We start from the raw sequence: 20,288 nt of genomic DNA, 5'->3' as shown, positions 1-20,288 counted from the left end.
TAATATATAAAAAATAAAATAAAATAAAATAAAATAAAATAAAATAAAATCAAATCAAATCAAATCAAATCAAATCAAATCAAATCAAATCAAATCAAATCAAATCAAATCAAATCAAATCAAATCAAATCAAATCAAATCAAATCAAATCAAATCAAATCAAATAAAATAAAATAAAATAAAATAAAATAAAATAAAATAAAATAAAATAAAATAAAATAAAATAAAATAAAATAAAATAAAATAAAATAAAATAAAATAAAATAAAATAAAATAAAATAAAATAAAATAAAATAAAATAAAATAAAATAAAATAAAATAAAATAAAATAAAATAAAATAAAATAAAATAAAATAAAATAAAATAAAATAAAATAAATAAAATAAAATAAAATAAAATATGAAAGCGAACAAATGTAAGAGTTACTGATTGTAAAAGTACCAGATGTGGTAGGGTAGGATTTAATAAGCTTTGCTTCTTCCTACTCCTTTTGGACATGTGGAACTGTGAACTGACTATGGGATGCACTCAATTGTAATCTGATGCATGTTCAAATGAAAAAAAAACATTACCATTAAAATTACCATATTTTCACACAATAAGTAAGATATGTCATACTGACAGTGTGTGAAGAGTCCATCATTACGGTGGAAAAGTGTTAAATTTAAACCACAATCTCTACTGCAGGGGCCAAAAAGCAGTCATTTGGGATACAATAACACAAATGTAGCTTTTATGTGTTGATGTGTGGACATCACTGACTGTCCTGCGTTTACGTGCAGGCCACTATGAGATGGTGACCTTGTTGCTGGCAAGAGGTGCCGATCCATTATCGAAGGCGTGTGATGGAAACGCCCTGACGTCGTCCCTCTATGAAGACATGAACTGCTTCAGCCACGCTGCAGCACATGGACACAGGTACTTCTAGCTTCATTCTGACCGGAGATGCTCAATATCGACTTTTGTACCGATATATCGGTCCAGACATGCTGAGTTTGTTGCTCTGAGTACATCATCACATGACTATTATTATGAGTACCAACATCCCTAGTGACGTTTTTGCATTAAAAGTTGCTAATTTAGTTTTACGCTCCTTTGCTCGTGAGCGCCAGCTGCTGAGGTAAACGTCTCCACCTGCTGCCTCGCGAGTACGTGTGAACACAATACAGACTCAACACGTCACATTCCGCAATGTGCGGAGGCCGTAGGGTCACAGTCTCGGATGCAACACGAGCGCCTATAAATCTCTCCGCACCTTCTCCCGCCGCTAGTTCCCTCCTCCGTTCCCGTCCTTAACGCTTTTCTTCTTCTTATCACGCCAGGAACGTGCTGAGAAAGCTACTGACTCAGCCCCAGAAAGTCAAAGAGGACGTCCTGTCTCTGGAGGAGATACTCGCCGAGGGGGTGGAAGGGGAGGACGCTGGCATTTGCCCTTTCCTGCCTTTACCCCCCCTCGCCAATCCCTCCCCAGAGGGGGGATTAGCGAGACTCTGCAAGGCCAGGATGAAGGCTCTGCAGGAGGCCAGCTACTACAGCGCCGAACACGGTTACCTGGACGTCACCATGGAGCTACGAGCGCTAGGTAAGGTAACTCGAAGTGTCCGGATCCGTGCATCCATGGCGTCCGACTCACGGTTTCTCTCCAGGCGTTCCGTGGAAGCTGCACGTGTGGCTGGAGTCCCTGCGGTGTGCTCAGCAGCAGTCCAGAGCGGGGGTCACTTTGTCGCTTCTCAGAGAGTTCACCAGCATCAGAGAAGAAGATTACTGCGAGGATCTGGTCACTATGGGCCTGCCGCTCATGTTCAATATCCTACGCACCACCAAGGTAGGAGACAAAGGTTCTTCTGTTCAGCAAAGTAGAACAACATAGGCTCATCAGCATCTTCATAATGTTCTTCTTGCAGAACGATGCCATCATACAGCAGGTGTGCAGCATTCTTAGTCACTGCTTCGGTCCTGCTCCTCTTCCTGCTGTCCCCGAGGTGAAGGCAACGCTCTCAGCGCAGTTGGGTAAGAACTCTTAGTACTCTTCTTCTCGTCTCAACAAGAACAACATTTAATATTATTGTTACCCTGCAGACCCCCACTTCCTGAACAACCAGGAGATGTCAGATGTGACCTTCTTGGTGGAAGGCAAACCTTTCTACGGCCACAGGGTTCTTCTGATCACAGCCTCTGACAGGTGAGTGCACCCAGGCTCTCGTGCAAGACATTTTCCCGACAATTTCTCACTGAGATGCTTTTCTTTCCCCGTTAGGTTCAAATATCTGCTTGCATCCTCCGGTTCTGATAAAAGTGCCAGCAAGCCGATTGAGATCAGCGACGTGAAGTACAATGTTTTCCAGGTGACTGTTCTACTTGTTTAGACTGACCTCAACACATAAACAACAAGTGCGTTCAGCATTGGAACAACACTTCCTCATTGTCACAAGACTATAGCGAGATGCATTCAGGGACACTCCGAACATCACAACAACGGCTTCATTATGCGTGTATGTGCCGTCTAAGTAAACAGAAAGAAAAATAATACGTGGATATTCCCATGTAACTCTTAATGCGGAAGTACAATTTGTTGTGTTTAGGTATGCTCGGAAATCACAGGAAATACATTTTTAAAAAATGTGAATTTAACTTCATTTACGTTGTGTCTTTGAACGCAACCCCTCATTGCTCATAATCCATGTGATTCAAATGTTCTGCTACTATTAAAGATAGATTTTCAGACATGTGTGCCATCCTTTAGTTTGATTTAAATGTTCAGTCATTCATATAATATTAATATATGATTAATTAATCTATGATTAATATCAATATATTATAGTCCTGCCCTGTCATTTATCTTTATTTCAATAAAGTAGTGGGAAATGGTGATTAATCACAGTTAATTTGAAAATAAATTAATCTGATTAAAATAATTAATCACGTAAAATGCAATCAAATATGTCTTGTACGGTGACTGCTTGTGACCTCTGATCTGTGTGCAGATGATGATGTCAAAATGTTCTGCTACTATTGAAGTTTGATTTATATGTTCAGTCATGAATACATTATTAATTATTAATAATTAATATATAATTAACTATTTATTTATTTATTATTATTATTAATGTTGTGCCCCGCTTTTGCCAATGTTTTAGCTGTGTATAAACGAATGAATGTTGAATTTTAATGTATATTTTACTGTGTTTACTTGCTTTTATTCAACTCTACTTTTTCTGAGTATTTTGAAAAGCGCTATACAAATAAAATGTATTATTATTATTAATATATATATATATATATTTTTTTTTATTTTATTATTATTATTAATTATATTTTTTTATATTATTTATATATATACAATATTATATTTTATTATTATATTATTATTAATATTATAACATAGTCCCGCCCTGTCATTTATCATTCTTTCAATAAAATAGCGGAAATGGTGATTAATCATGATTAATTTGGAAATAAATTAATCTGATTAAAAATAATGAATCACGTAAAATGCAACCAAATGTGCCTTGTACGCTGCTTGACTGCTTGTGACCTTTGACCTATGTGCAGATGATGATGTCATACCTGTACTGTGGAGGAACAGAGTCGCTTAAAACCAAAGTGCCTGATTTATTGGAGGTGAGAATTAATTCATCGAAGAGAGTTCCTGCATGACAATAAAAGTATTTTTCTTGTATTGGTGCCGATGAATTGTATGCATTTTATCATATTTTATATCATATAATGTCATTCTGCATCCACAAGGATAAAAGTCTCCTTATTAGTGGCATTTAGACATTACACAGACATGTATCAGATGTTATGGAATAACAATGATATCAGTGACATTTTTCTGCTGTGGAATAACAACGATATGACAAGTATGAAGTCTGCTATGCAATGTCAGATAATAAGTTTAGTCATGTTTTCAAATATTGGCCTTCAATGTCCTTTACAGAATCCATGATTTATATTCTATATGTCATTTTCTTTTATAATAGTAACAGTATAGTCTATTTTTATTGTTTAGCTGCTGTCAGCTGCGTGCGTATTCCAGCTGGGGGCGCTGCAGAGACATTGTGAGCTCATCTGCTCTCAGCTCATCAACCTGGATAATGCAGTCAGCATCTACAAGACTGCAAAGGTAACACACACACATACACATCTTGCATCTTCTATACGGACATATCATCACATGAAGAAGAAAACAAAGTGTCTCTTTTCTCAGGCCCACGGTTCAGTAGAGCTGACCTCGTTCTGTGAAGGCTACTTCCTACAGCATATGCCTGTTCTGATGGAGAGGGAGACCTTCAGGAGTCTGCTGTTGGGGTACCGACCAGGCAACAACTCCACGTCCACGTTGGCCCTCAACCAGGGAGAATCGCTCCTGGAGGAGCTGGAAGTTACGCTGGCTCGGCGTCTACGTTCGCTTTACGTCACCTCCAGAGTCTGAGCACGGCGGCATGGAGTGGGAACCTCTGGACTTGTGGCCTACAAGTTAGATTATGAAGAAGATGGGACAGTTTCTCTCTATGAGGCTCAGGAAGCTTTTGTGTAGAATAATGGCCAAAAAAAAAAAATAAGCCGTTGTTGCCCTCTAGTGGACAAAACAATAAATGCATCTGACAGAAGCATTCATGAATGGCCAGGCTGGACTTGTGGCCTTGATCCATTTTGAAGGACAAATAATACAGAATAACCCCCTAAAAAAAGTAACCAGACCAAGAAAAGACTTACTTGAGAATGGGAAGGACTTTTTGCTATTTAATGAGAAAAAAGATTTGAAAGTATTTAAATCCCAATTAATTGTTTTTTGCTATTCATGGTAGACTTAAGCATGGTAGACTTAAGAATGATCACATGGGAATTGTGTGTGTGTGTGTATATATTCCAATAAATATACTCTTAGTGAACAACTTGGATATATTTTGGACTTGACACACCGCCGACTATGAAAAAGCAAAAGAAAAAGAAAAAGACGGCAACTGAATGAGTTTATTTGTTGGATGCTCACAGTAGTTTTGATGTTAAACGGGGATTATTACATCGTCTCTGTTTAGTTCCTGCTCTGCCGACTCTCGGAATCACCGAGCCGCTTGCTTTGCCGTTTCTACAAAACAAAAAGGAGCGTGAACATGATGCTATTGCTTCGTCTTGGTATTGATACTACCCCCCCACCCACACACACACACACTTTATTCTCGTCACAATGTCGTCACACCGTTGAGTGACACAGGGTAAAAGAGGCATTGCTTTGAAAAGATTTATGCGTGAAATAAGGGGATCAGAAAAAAAAAAGGGATCAGAAAATCAACAAAAATAGGAAGTTGATTGGCGGCTGAGAGAACATTAACACCAAAGCCATGCAAAGAGAAGCCGGTGTTTGACATGCACACAGCAATACAAGTATAGAGCAGGAATCCCCAGCATGGTAAAGACCACAATCAACCCCATGTTGTGTTTTTTTTTTTTGTTTTTTTTTTTGTTTTTTTTTGTCTTTAAATGCTCTATTTACAACGAGAAGGTCTATGGATCAATGATATCCTTCTCAGGCCCGGCTTAAGCAAACAATATGAAACAGACAAACAGCAATAAAAGAGCATTCCCTCTCTCCAAAAAGAGGCTAAGTCTACATTCTTAAATCACTTTGTATTATTATTATTTTTTTTGTTTCTTTTCTTTTAAATAAAAGTTATCTTTCCCCGTGTCATTAAAGTCAAGAAAAAGACAAGTCATTCAGCTAAACTTTGACCAAAAGAAGAAAAATGTCTTCTTTTTGTTCTGACGCCCCATTTACAAACACACGAGGGTAATAATAATAATCATAATAATAATAATAATAATAATAAATAACATTCAACTGAGCTAACAGCTTTGTTCATATAAATAGTCAAGTTATAATAAATTAGGAAATGACACAGTGAGATGAACTACAAAAATAAGCACAACTGCATTGATGACATTGTTCCGTTGCTTTGTTCTTCTACTGCTGGTAAGTGAGAGGTATCCATGGACAAATCGATGATTTGGATTGGTCGGAAAATACACACGTGACTTTTTTTTTTTCCCTAGACGGTATCTAAACATGGCGTCACAACTAAGACATTTCTTTGACTTTGTACATAAGAAAACCGTATAGCAGTCTGTACAACAGAATCATAGATCATGAATGATCATTCATGATCATTCATGATCATCACCCCCCCACTGTCACATCAGCACAATGTTATGACATCCACCAACCAACATTACCCACCCACCCGCCCCCCGGTCCGGTCCGTCCAACCCCGTCACAGTTCAAGTTCTTTTGCAGCAGTAGTGGTATTTGGGATCAAGTCAGTATTTCCACTTGTCAAAAAAAAGAAAGCACAGAAAAAAAAAAAGTAGAATCCAGCAAATGTCCGCATTCTCCTCCTCTTCCTCTCTTCTCCACGATGATGAAGACGTCCCAATCTCCAGTCAGCTGGTTTTATGTGATGCTTTGTCTTTTTCACACAAAAAAAAAAATGCTCCAAATTCGAGAAAGCTCCTTGAGGCAAGTGTATTGGAGGCTGAGTGGGTTAGGTTACTTTAAGTTGGGGGGGTGAGGTGGGGGGGTGGGGGACACCAAAGGTATTTTTATCTACTTCTACTGTAAGGGTGAAAGATGAAGGTAGAAGTCTGTTTCCATGGTAACCCAAAGCTCTAAAAAGCGTGGTCTCTCTGGTGGTCGGCGGCCTTCAGGGGGTGAGTAGTGTGTGTATCGAGGGGGGGCGTGGGGGGGGGGGCGAGGGAGGAGGGACAGAGCTTAATAGGTTTTCTGGATAATTCCTAGTGTGAGAAACGAGGCAGGTTAGCATACAGTTGAGAAGAACGACAAGGTGGAGATGACGGGTGGGGATGGGGGGGGGGGGGGGGGGGGGATGAAGATGCGAGCTACAATGCGACTTTGAGCCGACAGACGGCGTCTCAGTCTAAAGAACGCTCTTGTAGCGACAACTTGACTCTGTCTCTGGACACGAGCGGACATTTGCTGGTATTGTTTTCCTGCTCCTGCCGGCGGACGTGCACGGGCGAGGGCGACGGCGAGGGCGGGGGCGGGGGGCAGTGCTTGGACGTGGGCACCTGTCCATTCTTCTCGTCTGAAAAGAGTTGTTTAATTACGTCAAACAAGTTACTCAAGGGGCTGCCTAGAGGTACGCGGGAGGGAAGAAGAAGAAGAAGAAGAAGAAGAAGAAAAGGGAGAAAGAGAGAAAAAAAAAACGAATGAACAGTGGGGTCCACAAGGTAGACGGAGCAAGCAGAGGATGATGATGAAACAGTAGGGATGGGTATGGAAATACGTCCATGGATTATTGATTATGTTTCTATTAATGTTTGTGCACAACTTAGAGTCTCCATTGAATGTTTTCGGGGAGGTGAGGAGGAGATGAGAACATGCAAAATCCACACATAGACGTCCCAACACGGATCTGAACCCGAGTCTCCTGTCATGCTAACCACATGCTAACCACAAAAAAAAATGAAGGTAAACCCACCAAGGAACATTTGGAAGACTCCAGCAGAGGAGTTATTGATTCTGATATGAGACATGTCTAAAACTTTATTACAGAAGTAAAATCAGAATAAAAGCAATCTTCACTCGCTAAATGTACTGCAAAAAAGGTCAGTAAGGATAATTCATAATGCCGCCTACAGAGAACATACTAACTCCTTATTTCTAAAATCACAAATACTTCAACTTGCTGATATAGTTCATCTTCAAACAGCTAAAATAATGCATAAGGCTAAAAAAACTAAACTAAAGTAAAGTGAACTAAAATAACTAAAAAAATAAAATAAATTATATAAAATAACAATACAAATAATATAAATAATAATATACGTATAAAAATAAAATAAAATAAAATAAAATAAAATAAAATAAAATAAAATAAAATAAAATAAAATAAAATAAAATAAAATAAAATAAAATAAAATAAAATAAAACCTTAAACTATATTATGAAAGCAGGAAGTGAACAAATATAACAGTTACTGATTGTAAAAGTACCAGATGGAGGGGTAGGATTTAATAAGCTTTGCTTCTTCCTACTCCTTTTGGACATGTGGAACTGGGAACTGATTATGGGATGCTAAAATAATGCATAAGGCTAAAAAAACTAAACTAAAGTAAACAAAAGTAAACTAAAGTAAAGTAAAGTAAAGTAAAATAAATAAATAAATTTTAAAAATAAAATAAATAGTATAAAATAATAATACAAATAATATAAATAATCATACATAAATAATAATTAAAAAATAAAAAAATAAAAATAAATAAAAATAAAAAAAAATAAATAAATAAAAAAAAAATAAAAAATAAAAAAAATAAAAAATAAAAAATAAAAAAATAAAAAATAAAAAATAAAAAATAAAAAATAAAAAATAAAAAATAAAAAATAAATGTACAAATGTGAACAAATATAACAGTTACTGATTGTAAAAGTACCAGATGGAGGGGTAGGATTTAATAAGCTTTGCTTCTTCCTACTCCTTTTGGACATGTGGAACTGGGAACTGATTATGTGATGCATTCAATTGTAATCTGATGCATGTTCAAATGAAATAAAACCATTACCATTACAATTACCATTACCATAGCTTCCTGCAACCGATTGTGTTCCACCTTAGAGGTTGTACTGTACTTGAACATTGACTCAACCACCCACGCCCTCCTTTGTCCTCTCAAGTGTCCTCCAGGTATGCTCAGATTAAGGACATAATGACAAAGATTGATGAGGCCTTTTGAAAAGATGGTATGCAAATATCCCCCCCCCCCACCACCACCACACCACCACCACACCACCATCGCCTAATTACAGTCGTTATCTCATTTGAAAGGCCCCGTGGTCAGCTAGCACTAGAAAAGTAAAGGAGTGTCTCAATGGGTTTTGACAGCGTTAAAGGAACACTAGAGCTGTTGACGTATGTATGTAGCATTGGTGCAGTGGAATGACCAAAATACTACATGTAGTACTACATGTCATCATGAATGGAAAGTACCTGTTACTAATACACAGAAAAAAAGGATTTATTTATGTCTCATATAAAGATTGTGGATGATGCGTTTAAAACATGACTTTTGGAATGGGATACGAGAGCACTCATCGTCCGGGCAAAAACCCGGACTGTCGACTAAGCGTTCTGCACAGCTGTTAAGGGCGAGGGAACGATGTTTTACCAACGTACACTTGCTCAGCTGCACGGGCTGGCAGCCATTACATGGGCAATATTCCAAAATAGGGCAGTTTTCCTTTAAGTTCTTCATATCAATCTAAATGTGAACTATATATGGAATATCATTCCGAACCTCTATCCTTATATTTTACGTCAACAATCGCTCATGGTTTAGTCACTTCCTGTGTTGAACTGTTCAGGGATGAAACAATTCATCGATTAATCACAGATTAATAGAATACCCAGTTAATCAACAACTATTTTGGTAATGCATTGATTGTTTTCTTATTATATGTAAATATCCTAGGCTGCACAGTGATTGAGTAGTTAGGCCACACAGCTAGGAGACCCGAGTTCGATTCCATCCTCTCTGTGTGGAGTTTGCATGTTCTACCCGTTTCTCCGGGTATTCCAAAAACATGCTAGGTTAATTAGCGACTCCAAATTGTCCATAGGTATGAATGTGAGTGTGAATGGTTGTTTGTCTATATGTGCCCTGTGATTGGCTGGCCACCAGTCCAGGGTGTACCCCGCCTCTCGCTCGAAGACAGCTGGGATAGGCTCCAGCACCATCCGAGACCCTCGTGAGGATAAATGATCATGATTGTATACATTTATTTTACTGAAATGAATTGACAAACATTTATATTTTGTATTATTTTACATTATATTACAAATTGTTAATTTGTTAAAACTTAGGTTGTTTATATTGTTTATTTTTATATTGTGTATTTTGTACTGCTTAACTGATTCTGTTCTCTTGCTGCTTTGCAATGCAAATTACCCCACTGAGGGACGTATAAAGGCATATCTTATCTTATCTTATTATTTTGCCGGACTACCTGGTGTTTACGATTAATCGATTAATCAAAGCAATAATCGACCAATTAATCGGTAAATAAAATTATTAATAATAAATAATTAATAATAATTATTAATTAATAAAATAATAAAATAATAAAATAATAAATATTAAAATAATAAAAAATAACAAAATAAAAAAATAAAAAAATAAAATAATAAAATGATAAAATAAAAAAATAATAAAATAATAAAATAATAAAATAATAAAATAATAAAATAATAAAATAATAAAACAATAAAACAATAAAACAATAAAATAATAAAATAATAAAATAATAAAAAATAAAAAATAAAAAAATAAAAAAATAAAAAATAAAAAATAAAAAACTAAAAAAATAAAAAAATAAAAAAATAAAATGATGAAATAATAAAATAATAAAATGATAAAATAATAAAATAATAAAATAATAAAACAATAAAATAATAAAATAATCCAATAATTAAATAATTAAAAGAATCGGTAGTTGCAGCCCGAATTGAGAGAAAAGAATAGAGAATGTGTATCAATACATTGATCACTTATGCAATGATAAAGGAAAAGAGTGTCAAAAGTATATGAAATAGAAAAATAAACAAGTACTAACTAGAAAAATGATCTGCTAAATATCCTTACAGCTGTCACGACTGCTGAGCCAACCAAAAAGCAGATATCAGATGGCGGTGTATGGATACATTTATTAGAAAGATGAATATTGAATATTTTGAGAGACAGGCACATAACAGCGATGCAATCTCACCAGCAGGTGGAGCTGTTGCCATAAATATGAGAATATAAGACAAAAAAACAAAAAAACAATGGCTTGAAAAAGGATGCAAAGAGCAACAGAAGAGAAACTTAAGGTCCTTTTGTCCTGGTCACTCGGCTGCTGAGGGAACATTCCAATGACTAATGAGAACGCGGAGCAAGCAACCCCACGTGGAGAAGAACACGGTCTCACATCATCATCCACTCAGGAGGCGAGCGTATAGCTGCTGTGTTGCCATGGTGATCGGCCTCCGACTCGTGGAAGTAGGCGTAAGAAGATGAATCAGCTTTCCATACCTGACTGTAATCTCGGCTGCCTGGCTAGCCTGACAAGGTTTTGACCCTCGGAGTGTTGGAATGCGGCGAGGGCAGCCATGCAAAGCCAATCGCTTGGAGTGGCGACGCGTTTCGAGCAGAGCAAGACGAGGGGGGGGGGGGGGGGGTGGGGGGGGGGGGCTATCTAGTGCACATTCAGCTGTGGAAGGCTGCTTCAGGTAAGGTGATGCTGATGAGAGGGTAAGGTTGTGGGTATTGGGGGGGGTGAGGGGGTGGGGGAGGTCCTACTCACCAGATAGCTGCTGGACTCCAGGCTGGTCATGTGTGCTTAACAACTGGCTCTGAATGGTCTCCACTACCCGCTTAAAGCGTCGGCTGGGTCCTGCGTACGGATACGCAAAGCACAGTCAGAAGAATGAGCAGATGCCTTCAGGTACTGAAGTAAAAGCGCGGACGGTAGACGCTTGATGCAAAACATTTCCTGTTTCAACCAACTCGTATCCGCTCTGAAGTTTGCGTATGTGTGAGCGTGCCGTGTAAGCCGGCTGAGCTCAGGGAGCGTGGAAGGAAATCTTATCAAGCACTCACAATTTGAAGACTTGTGAAAATCCCTTTTTGGCAGCACATCTGATAACAGTCACCTCTGGGAACAGCAACTCTAAGCACCCCCCCCCCATAGAGTCAGGGGTCCCATATTAGACAATCTGGCCAAATCCAATATGAAATCTCTGCTTTTAACAAACAAATGATGCCTTAACCCTCCTCTTGTGTTAAAGTTGGCACTGACCCGTTTTACATTTTATGGTAATGGTTTAATTTCATTTGAACATGCATCAGATTACAATTGAATGCATCACATAATCAGTTCACAGTTCCACATGTCCAAAAGGAGTAGGAAGAAGCAAAGCTTATTAAATCCTACCCCTCCATCTGGTACTTTTACAATCAGTAACTGTTACATTTGTTCACTTCCTGCTTTCCATAATACAGTTTAATTTAATTTAATTTAATTTAATTTAATTTAATTTAATTTAATTTAATTTAATTTAATTTAATTTAATTTAATTTAATTTAATTTAATTTAATTTAATTTAATTTAATTTAATTTAATTTAATTTAATTTAATTTAATTTAATTTAATTTAATTTAATTTAATTTAATTTAATTTAATTTAATTTAATTTAATTTAATTTAAACACTTCTATGCTAGGACTATGTTATGCTAGCCATAGCATTTCAGTATGTGGAATCAAACTATGGAATGGATTGAGTAAGGAAATCAAACAATGCACAACGATGAGCCAATTCAAGAAACAATACAAGCAGTTGATGTTTGCTAAATACAAGGATGAAGAGTCTTGAACCAGTCATGATGTGCTATATATATCACTATATTGACACGCACTATGGTACCCATTATGTCATTGGATGCTCATATCACCTCGTACTTTGGTACATGGTACAATATTAAATATATATATATATATATATATATATATATATATATATATATATATATATATATATATATATATATATATATATATATATATATATATATATATATATATATATATATATATATATATATATATATATATATATATATATATATATGGGTCAAAATTGACCCGAACACCATAGATGTTTCTTTAGTGATTAATACTAAAATGAGAAAATAAATAAAACTAATTGATTTAAGTGATATGTTCTATAGCCCTCAGTAATAGCCAGGTACCAAAAGAACCTTCAATTTATTAATATGATTCTTTTGAGGTTCATTTGACCATTTTTGGAAATTGAAATCGAAGAGTATAGTGACCAAAAAAAAGGCCTACATGCCCACACCAAAAATATTAAAACCAATATTTTCATGGATGAGGAAGCCTAAGAAGGTAACCAAGAGATGAGAAATATAGAATATAGAATATGAGAGATGAGAGGAGAGTTACCACTTCCACACTCAATATGAGTGGATGTGAGGTGTTGGAAATTGAAAACGAAGAGTATAGTGACAAAAAAAGGCCTACATGCCCACACAAAAAGTATTAAAACCAATATTTTCATGGATGAGGAAGCCTAAGAAGGTAACCAAGAGATGAGAAACAAATTAACAAATTATTATTAATTTATTGTTTTTAGTGTATTTTATATCTGATTTAATACACGGGTCAAAACCGACCCGTTAACATACGAGATGATACCAGAAAGCTAACACAAGAGGAAGGTTAATTATGATAAACGAGGGATTACTGCACTGGAATGACCGCAGCATCCTGACCTGAGAGCAGTGTGAAGGTCACGGAGTAGATTCCGTTCTCCTTGGTGGCAGCCGTGCTCTCCGTGTAGGTGATATCCACCTGGAATTTCACCGGCTTCTGGAAGACTGTCGGGCCGGCTGTGGACTTATACTCTGCTCGGAAACTGGTCTGTGAAATGACGCTGTGGCTCAGGCTTGGGATCTGGGAGCGAAGAAAAAAAAAAAAAAAACACGGCCATCAATAAAAGTGATGGCATAGGGACGCCGTTGATGTTTCATTTTTTACACGCATGCTGAAAACGACCACATTGAAATACCTCCAGGAGCCGCCACGCAGGTAAGGGACTTAAACTAATGTAGTCTTGTGTCATCGAACATAGCGCTCCTAAAATGAATGCGTACGCCCAAAAGAAAAAAGGCGAGTTGTGAAATTGTCACGTTTCACCCTCGTAGTGTGGAGTGCTTGACATTCCATTAATAAGAGTGTGCTTCAAGGTATAATTCCACTGATTCGGATGCCAATCTCCTGTCGGGACACCAGCTAGCACAGCCCGGGAGGGATAATAAGTACCTCTGGGAATGGAATGGGGGGGGGGACATATTCGACATTGACCTGTGCAGGCACAACGAGCATGCGTGCATTTAGTTTGACTTTGTTCAAATATAACCGGGGTGAGGATAGGTTCTGTTCAATCCCGCATGCTGAATACTTAACAAGACTGCAATGTTTACAAGTGCTAATACTGCAGTTTTGCTCTATTATACACACACACACTGGTACACAAAAAAAATAAACGTCGATCAACCAATAGGCGAACAGTTCAACCCAAGACACACTTAGGGACCGCCCCCTCATTTGAATAGTTTTTCCTTCTGCATTTCAAGCTGACATTGTCTGCAGCATGAAATAAATACATATGAGAGCAGAGTGCTTTTATTTATTTATTGATATGTAATTCTATTTATATATTTATTTTTGTATTTATTTCTACATTTATTTTTCTATTTATTTTTTATTTTTGAATCTTGTTTTTTATTTTTGTATTTATTGTTATTTATTTATTTATGGATACATTTTTTTATTTTTGTTTTTATTTCCATTTATATTTATTTTTGTGTATTTAATTTTTTGATTTTTTTTTTCATTTTTGTTTTTATTTTCACTTTTATTTATTTATTTATTTATTATTTTGGCAGTTTTGGTCCTCCATACTCAGGAGACACATATCCGAAAAAAAAAGGCTAAAAGCCAGCACCGGATTGAGAGGAGAGTTACCACTTCCACACTCAGTATGAGATGTGAGGTGTTGTCACTTTTATGTCAAATAATATCACAGTGGCTCATGACGGCAAAGCTTCTATATGCTAATCATGATTGCTTTCTGTTGATTTTCTTTTGACCTGCTTTTGAGTCTGCAGTCAGGTAGAAAATAGGAAACGAGCACAAGCAGTTTGGCTAAATTGCGACATAAATTACAAGCATGTTAGCAGACCTGAAACTCAAAATGTACTCAGGAGACACATATCCGAAAAAAAAGGCTAAAAGCCAGTACCAGATTGAGAGGAGAGTTACCACTTCCACACTCAGTATGAGTGGATGTGAGGTGTTGTCACTTTTATGTCAAACAATATCACACTGGCTCATGACGGCAAAGCTTCTATATGCGAATCATGAATGCTTTCTGTTGATTTTCTTTTGACCTGCTGTTGAGTCTGCAATCGGGTAGAAAATAGGACACGAGCACAAGCTAAAGTTTTGCTAAATTGCTACATAAATTACGCTATATATTATTAGACCTGAAACTCACCATGTACTCAGGAGACACATATCCGAGAAAAAAGGCTAAAAGCCAGCACCGGATTGAGAGGAGAGTTACCACTTCCACACTCAGTATGAGGTGTGAGCTATTGTCACTTTTATGTCAAAAAATATCACACTGGCTCAAGTTTTGATTTGTTCCCACTTCATAAAACCCTTTACTTGTGTTCTGAGATCAGATTTTTAACATTTAATTACATTAATTCTTATATTATTATCATACAATCCCTCAGTACAGTACTAGTATCTGTACAAAAATGTATTTTTGAACCATAGCAATGAAGGTTGCAGGATTGTCCAAGGGAAAAACGTCAATAGCAAAGTAGAACACTTTCGTCACGTCAGCACAATGCAGTGCAAAAAGAGCATAAATCATAAAGTCGGGGTTTTGTACCGAGAGAAATGCTTGAACGATGTCGGCTTTGATGGAGCTGAGAGGCTTGTCCCTGATGACAATAAAGATCTGCTCCTCTTTTTCCAGGTTGATGAAGTTACCAAACCAGGATTTTTTGGCAAGTCTGTGGAAAGACCAAAGCAATGTTACATGATTAATTTAAAAAAAAATAAAGAAAAAAGTATTGTATGTTGATTGTATGTTGTTACTGTTGTGGTATGTGACGTGCTTTGTTGTCTTTATAATGCTGTGGTTGTAATGTACAGTCAATGAAAACAAATTGCCCCCCCGGGGACCAATAAATGTACGTAATCTAATCATGTCATACTAAGGCGGACAATAAAATGGAACGTGTGTTCTACAAGGGAGACAATCACCTGTGGCGCAGCTGCGCAAAAATCATAAAAATTTATCTTACATTCTACTTTTGGAGAATTATAAACGCATATGAGTGATGAGTACTCATGGTATGACAAACAAGGTTGAGATTCAGTTGATTTTTACTTTTAAAATGTTACAAACAATAATATAATAATTATACCTTGTACTTCGGTTTATGACAAAAAATAAAAAAATAACAAATAAAAAATAACAAATAAATAAAAAAATAAAATAAAATAAAATAAAAAATAAAAAATAAAAATAAAAATAAAAATAAAAATAAAAATAAAAATAAAAATAAAAATAAAAATAAAAATAAAAATAAAAATAAAAATAAAAATAAAAATAAAAATAAAAATAAAAATAAAAATAAAAATAAAAATAAAAATAAAAATAAAAATAAAAATAAAAATAAAAATAAAAATAAAAATAAAAATAAAAATAAAAATAAAAATAAAAATAAAAATAAAAATAAAAATAAAAATAAAAATAAAAATAAAAATAAAAATAAAAATAAAAATAAAAATAAAAATAAAAATAAAAATAAAAATAAAAATAAAAATAAATTATATTATTATTATTATTATTATATATTATTATTATTATAAATAAACAATTATTGTGTGGAAATATGGGCTAATAACTATAAAAGCAATCTTCACTCGCTAAATGTACTGCAAAAAAGGTCAGTAAGGATAATTCATAATGCCGCCTACAGAGAACATACTAACTCCTTATTTCTAAAATCACAAATACTTCAACATGCTGATATAGTTCATCTTCAAACAGCTAAAATAATGCATAAGGCTAAAAAAACTTAACTAAAGTAAACTAAAGTAAAGTAAAGTAAAAAAAAATAAAATAAAATAAAACAAATAAAATAAAATAAATATTTTTAAAATAATAATACAAATAACAAAATAAAATAAAATAAAATAAAATAAAATAAAATAAAATAAAATAAAATAAAATAAAATAAAATAAAATAAAATAAAATAAAATAAAATAAAATAAAACCTTAAACTGTATTATGGAAAGCAGGAAGTGAAAAAATGTAACAGTTACTGATTGTTAAAGTACCTGATGGAGGGGTAGGATTTAATAAGCTTTGCTTCTTCCTACTCCTTTTGGACATGTGGAACTGTGAACTGATTATGTGATGCACTCAATTGTAATCTGATGCATGTTCAAATGAAATAAAACCATTACCATTACCATTACCATTACCATTACCATTACCATTACCATTACCATTACCATACAAAACAATGGACAAATATCAATATTATTTTATGTTATCATTATTGCTTTTTTTGTGACAGGTGAACGTCACCCTTGAGCACCAATGTAAAAGATGTCATACCTAATATTAAATTATGATATTTTTGTAACAAATACATAACTATGCAATACAGAGAAAAACATCAGTGTGACCCCCAGTTATTGATAAACCTCCAAGAGGAGACTTGGTAGCTTCACACAAACAGACCTCTGAGTACTTATACTGTAGTATATCTGGATATCCATTACTATGACAGCCAAAGTACTACACCGACTTACTCTGGGGAAGACTCTGGAGTGAGGCTAGACATCTCCTCTTGCGTGGGAACTGTGGAATCAAGAGTTAGAGAGTTAGAGTGAGACAAAAGCCCAAAAAGATGATAACACCTTTCTGAGGTGTAGCACAATTTTAAAAAAAAGTATCATTACCTTGGAGTTTCCTGCGGTGGAAGCGCGGGGAACCCAGGAAACTGTTCTTGATGGAGTTGAGGCGCGTCCTCCATGGCATGCCTCCAATGGAGGGACTGGGAGGCGGCGTCGGGGTGGGAGTTCCGGCCGGGCTGTCCTTGGGTGTGTGCACCGGGGTGCCCTTCGGGGTGGGTAGGGGACTGCCTCTAGGGGAGGGATGGGGGGTAACCTGTATGAGGGGGATAGATTTAGGCGGGTGGTCAGCGTATGAGGAAGGCATGGGCGTCACGGGGTGAAAGTGGTGCAGACGGATAGGGGAGGGAGGCACCACTGGGCTGAAGGGCACAGAGAGTTGGGGGTTGGCAGCAAAATGGGAGCGCCTCACTTGGGGGCTATTTAAGGTGGACGAAACAGGGATGGGAGAGCTTGGAGAGAGCGGGGAGGTCGGCGTGGGGGGCATGGAGGTAGACGGTTGGTGCGGTGTTATCTGGCATGGAGCTGAGGGCTCGGGCGAGGATGCCGTGTCTGAAGACGCTTCAGGGAGCGGGTTGGATCTTGTGGCTTGGAGAGGCTTTGGGGCAACTTTGGGCTTGGCCGGCAGCGTCTGCGTTTTGTTGAGTGAACCGGGAAGGACCTCGGCGCTCGGGGCCAGTGAATTGGGTGTAGAGATACGAGGGCCTGCACGAGTCGGAATTGGCTCAGGGGAAGGACAGGGGGTGGTGTTGGGAGACTGTGGCAAGTCGGTGTATTGAGGTGGAACACCAAACTTTCTACCAGGCTGTTAATCAAATAAAATACAAATACGAAGGAAGCCACATAGCCACACGAACACGGGAAGAACGTACAGAACCACCGTGCAACCAGAAGCAAAGGAAGCAAAACAAAAGAGGGTAAAAATACACAAAAAAAGTAAAAAAAAGAGGAAAAAAAACATGCAGTTAGAAAATGTGACAAGAAAAAAATCAGGGAATAACAAAAAGATGAGCATGCAATTGTGTTAAATAAAATTAAATACAAACAGGAAGACCGTTTGGATCCTAACATTGGAACTGGGGCCACCACCAAAGCCCCCAGTAGGGGTTACCGGTCTGGTATTGATTGTTCATCTTGTAATTGAAGCCACATTGAGTAAACCAATTACATGGACCGAATGCATTCGTTTTTTCAATGCATATATTTGGGAAAAAAAACCTCTTTGGGTCTTTGAGGATCTTGTTTTAAAATTCCGCCTTAATCCAGCGGCTTCTCGGGTTAGTCAACTGGATACGTTTATTGCACGCATTCCCAAAGCTAGCTCAAAAACTAGGATTTTGTAACGTATTCCTTGAGCTGGATTTCCACAGAGATCAAGCCGTAGAAAACAGAGATTTGGGTAATTAAGTGAGACGATGCTTTAGGATTTGAGGAACATTTTGCTCCTACGGTATCTTGCACAACTACAGGAGTAGTCAGTGTACAGCTTGTATATGTATTGTATGTAGATTTAAAGTCCACTGGAAAAAAAAATTGTAATAAAATGTCATACACATTAGGCACAATTAATTAATTGAATGTAAATTATTTTCTTGCATAAAGTAAATAGAAATGGCCAATATTGTGCTGAATATGATTATTATATTATTCCATGGCATTGCCGTGAAAATGATAAATGATAGTAATGCACATTTTTTTATAATTAAGAAAGTGGAAAAAATATATTATATTTATACATATTTTTGCCGATTTTAACCCTTTAAAGGGCTTTATTGGAAAAAAAAGAAAAAGAGAGAAAAAAAAAAGTCCACTGAAAATTCCTCAGCATACAGCCAGAGGAGAACCAGAGCCTTAGGAGTTATCTGGCATAGCCCAGCAAGGTATACTGTATTCGGGCACATGCCCAGAGTAGCCGATGTGATGTGTGATGATCTCTGGCAAACTTTTTGCTCTTTTCAAACATAGCAGCACAACATTCTCCAGGCGTGGTCGAGATGTGGCATTTCAAGTGTGCTGTTTGTTTACAAGTGAAAAAGGGGCGCTTGATTTGCCCACCCTCAAAATAATTTATTTTCTCGCATACAGTAAATAGAAATGCCCAATATTGTGCTGAATATGATTATTATATTATTCCATGGCATTGCCGTGAAAATGATAAATGATAGTCATGCAAAGATTTTTTATAATTAAGAAAATGGAAAAAAATATATTATATTTAGATATATTTTTGCTGTTTTTAACCCTTTAAAGGCCTTTATTGGAAAAAAAGAAAAAGAGAAAAAAAAATAAAGTCCACTGAAAATTCCTCAGTATACAGCCAGAGGAGAACCAGAGTATAGAGCCTTAGGAGTTATCTGGCATAGCCCAGCAAGGTACACTGTATTCGGGCACATGCCCCGAGTAGCCGACATGATGTGTGATGATCTCAGAGAGCATTTCAGTTTTTTTTTCTCATCATTGCAGAACATTTGGTACAACTAGCATGCAAAATGTCACAGTGACTGTTTGTTTACAAGTGAAAAAGGGGCGCTTGATTTGCCCACCCCCATACAACACGATTATTTTAAATGATTCATTATATAGGCTATTTTTAATGCAATGGGATTCATCTGTAATATAATGTAATATATAATTATCATGCACCTCTAATATGAATAAAGGCATAGAACTGTTGCATCATTCATTTGAAAGCACATATTTCTAATGCA

The 20,288-nt window shown here is 36.3% G+C and overlaps 2 protein-coding genes across 12 annotated transcripts in view; one reads left to right on the top strand and one right to left on the bottom strand.

Annotated features, from left to right (window-relative positions):
• abtb2b (ankyrin repeat and BTB (POZ) domain containing 2b) overlaps positions 1–5,048 on the top strand; it is a 54,234-nt gene extending 49,186 nt beyond the window's left edge. Inside the window, exons 9-17 of the mRNA XM_058075833.1 lie at positions 783–918; positions 1,323–1,582; positions 1,647–1,825; positions 1,905–2,010; positions 2,080–2,182; positions 2,258–2,345; positions 3,553–3,621; positions 4,013–4,126; positions 4,211–5,048. Of these exons, the coding sequence (XP_057931816.1) occupies positions 783–918; positions 1,323–1,582; positions 1,647–1,825; positions 1,905–2,010; positions 2,080–2,182; positions 2,258–2,345; positions 3,553–3,621; positions 4,013–4,126; positions 4,211–4,435 (1,280 nt within the window). The 3' untranslated portion in view covers positions 4,436–5,048. The remainder of the gene's footprint in view (positions 1–782; positions 919–1,322; positions 1,583–1,646; positions 1,826–1,904; positions 2,011–2,079; positions 2,183–2,257; positions 2,346–3,552; positions 3,622–4,012; positions 4,127–4,210) is intronic.
• LOC131131273 (serine/threonine-protein kinase BRSK2-like) overlaps positions 3,865–20,288 on the bottom strand; it is a 217,397-nt gene continuing 200,973 nt past the window's right edge. The window contains exons 15-20 of one of the 11 annotated variants that reach the window (XM_058075840.1): positions 17,629–18,385; positions 17,479–17,527; positions 15,538–15,661; positions 13,346–13,526; positions 11,357–11,446; positions 3,865–6,792 (exon numbers count right to left, since the gene is read on the bottom strand). In XM_058075840.1, coding sequence (XP_057931823.1) covers positions 6,770–6,792; positions 11,357–11,446; positions 13,346–13,526; positions 15,538–15,661; positions 17,479–17,527; positions 17,629–18,385 — 1,224 coding nt within the window. In that variant the 3' untranslated portion in view covers positions 3,865–6,769. Of the gene's footprint in view, positions 6,793–6,844; positions 7,152–11,356; positions 11,447–13,345; positions 13,527–15,537; positions 15,662–17,478; positions 17,528–17,628; positions 18,386–20,288 lie in introns of those variants that run through there. The other 10 variants (XM_058075839.1, XM_058075836.1, XM_058075838.1 and 7 more) reach the window with 10 other exon arrangements.

The sequence above is a fragment of the Doryrhamphus excisus genome, chromosome 6 (genome assembly GCF_030265055.1).
Source record: "Doryrhamphus excisus isolate RoL2022-K1 chromosome 6, RoL_Dexc_1.0, whole genome shotgun sequence".
Taxonomy (NCBI): Eukaryota; Metazoa; Chordata; class Actinopteri; order Syngnathiformes; family Syngnathidae; genus Doryrhamphus; species Doryrhamphus excisus.
The sequence above is the reverse complement of the archived record's forward strand: the minus strand, read 5'-3'. Positions and strand labels throughout refer to the sequence as shown.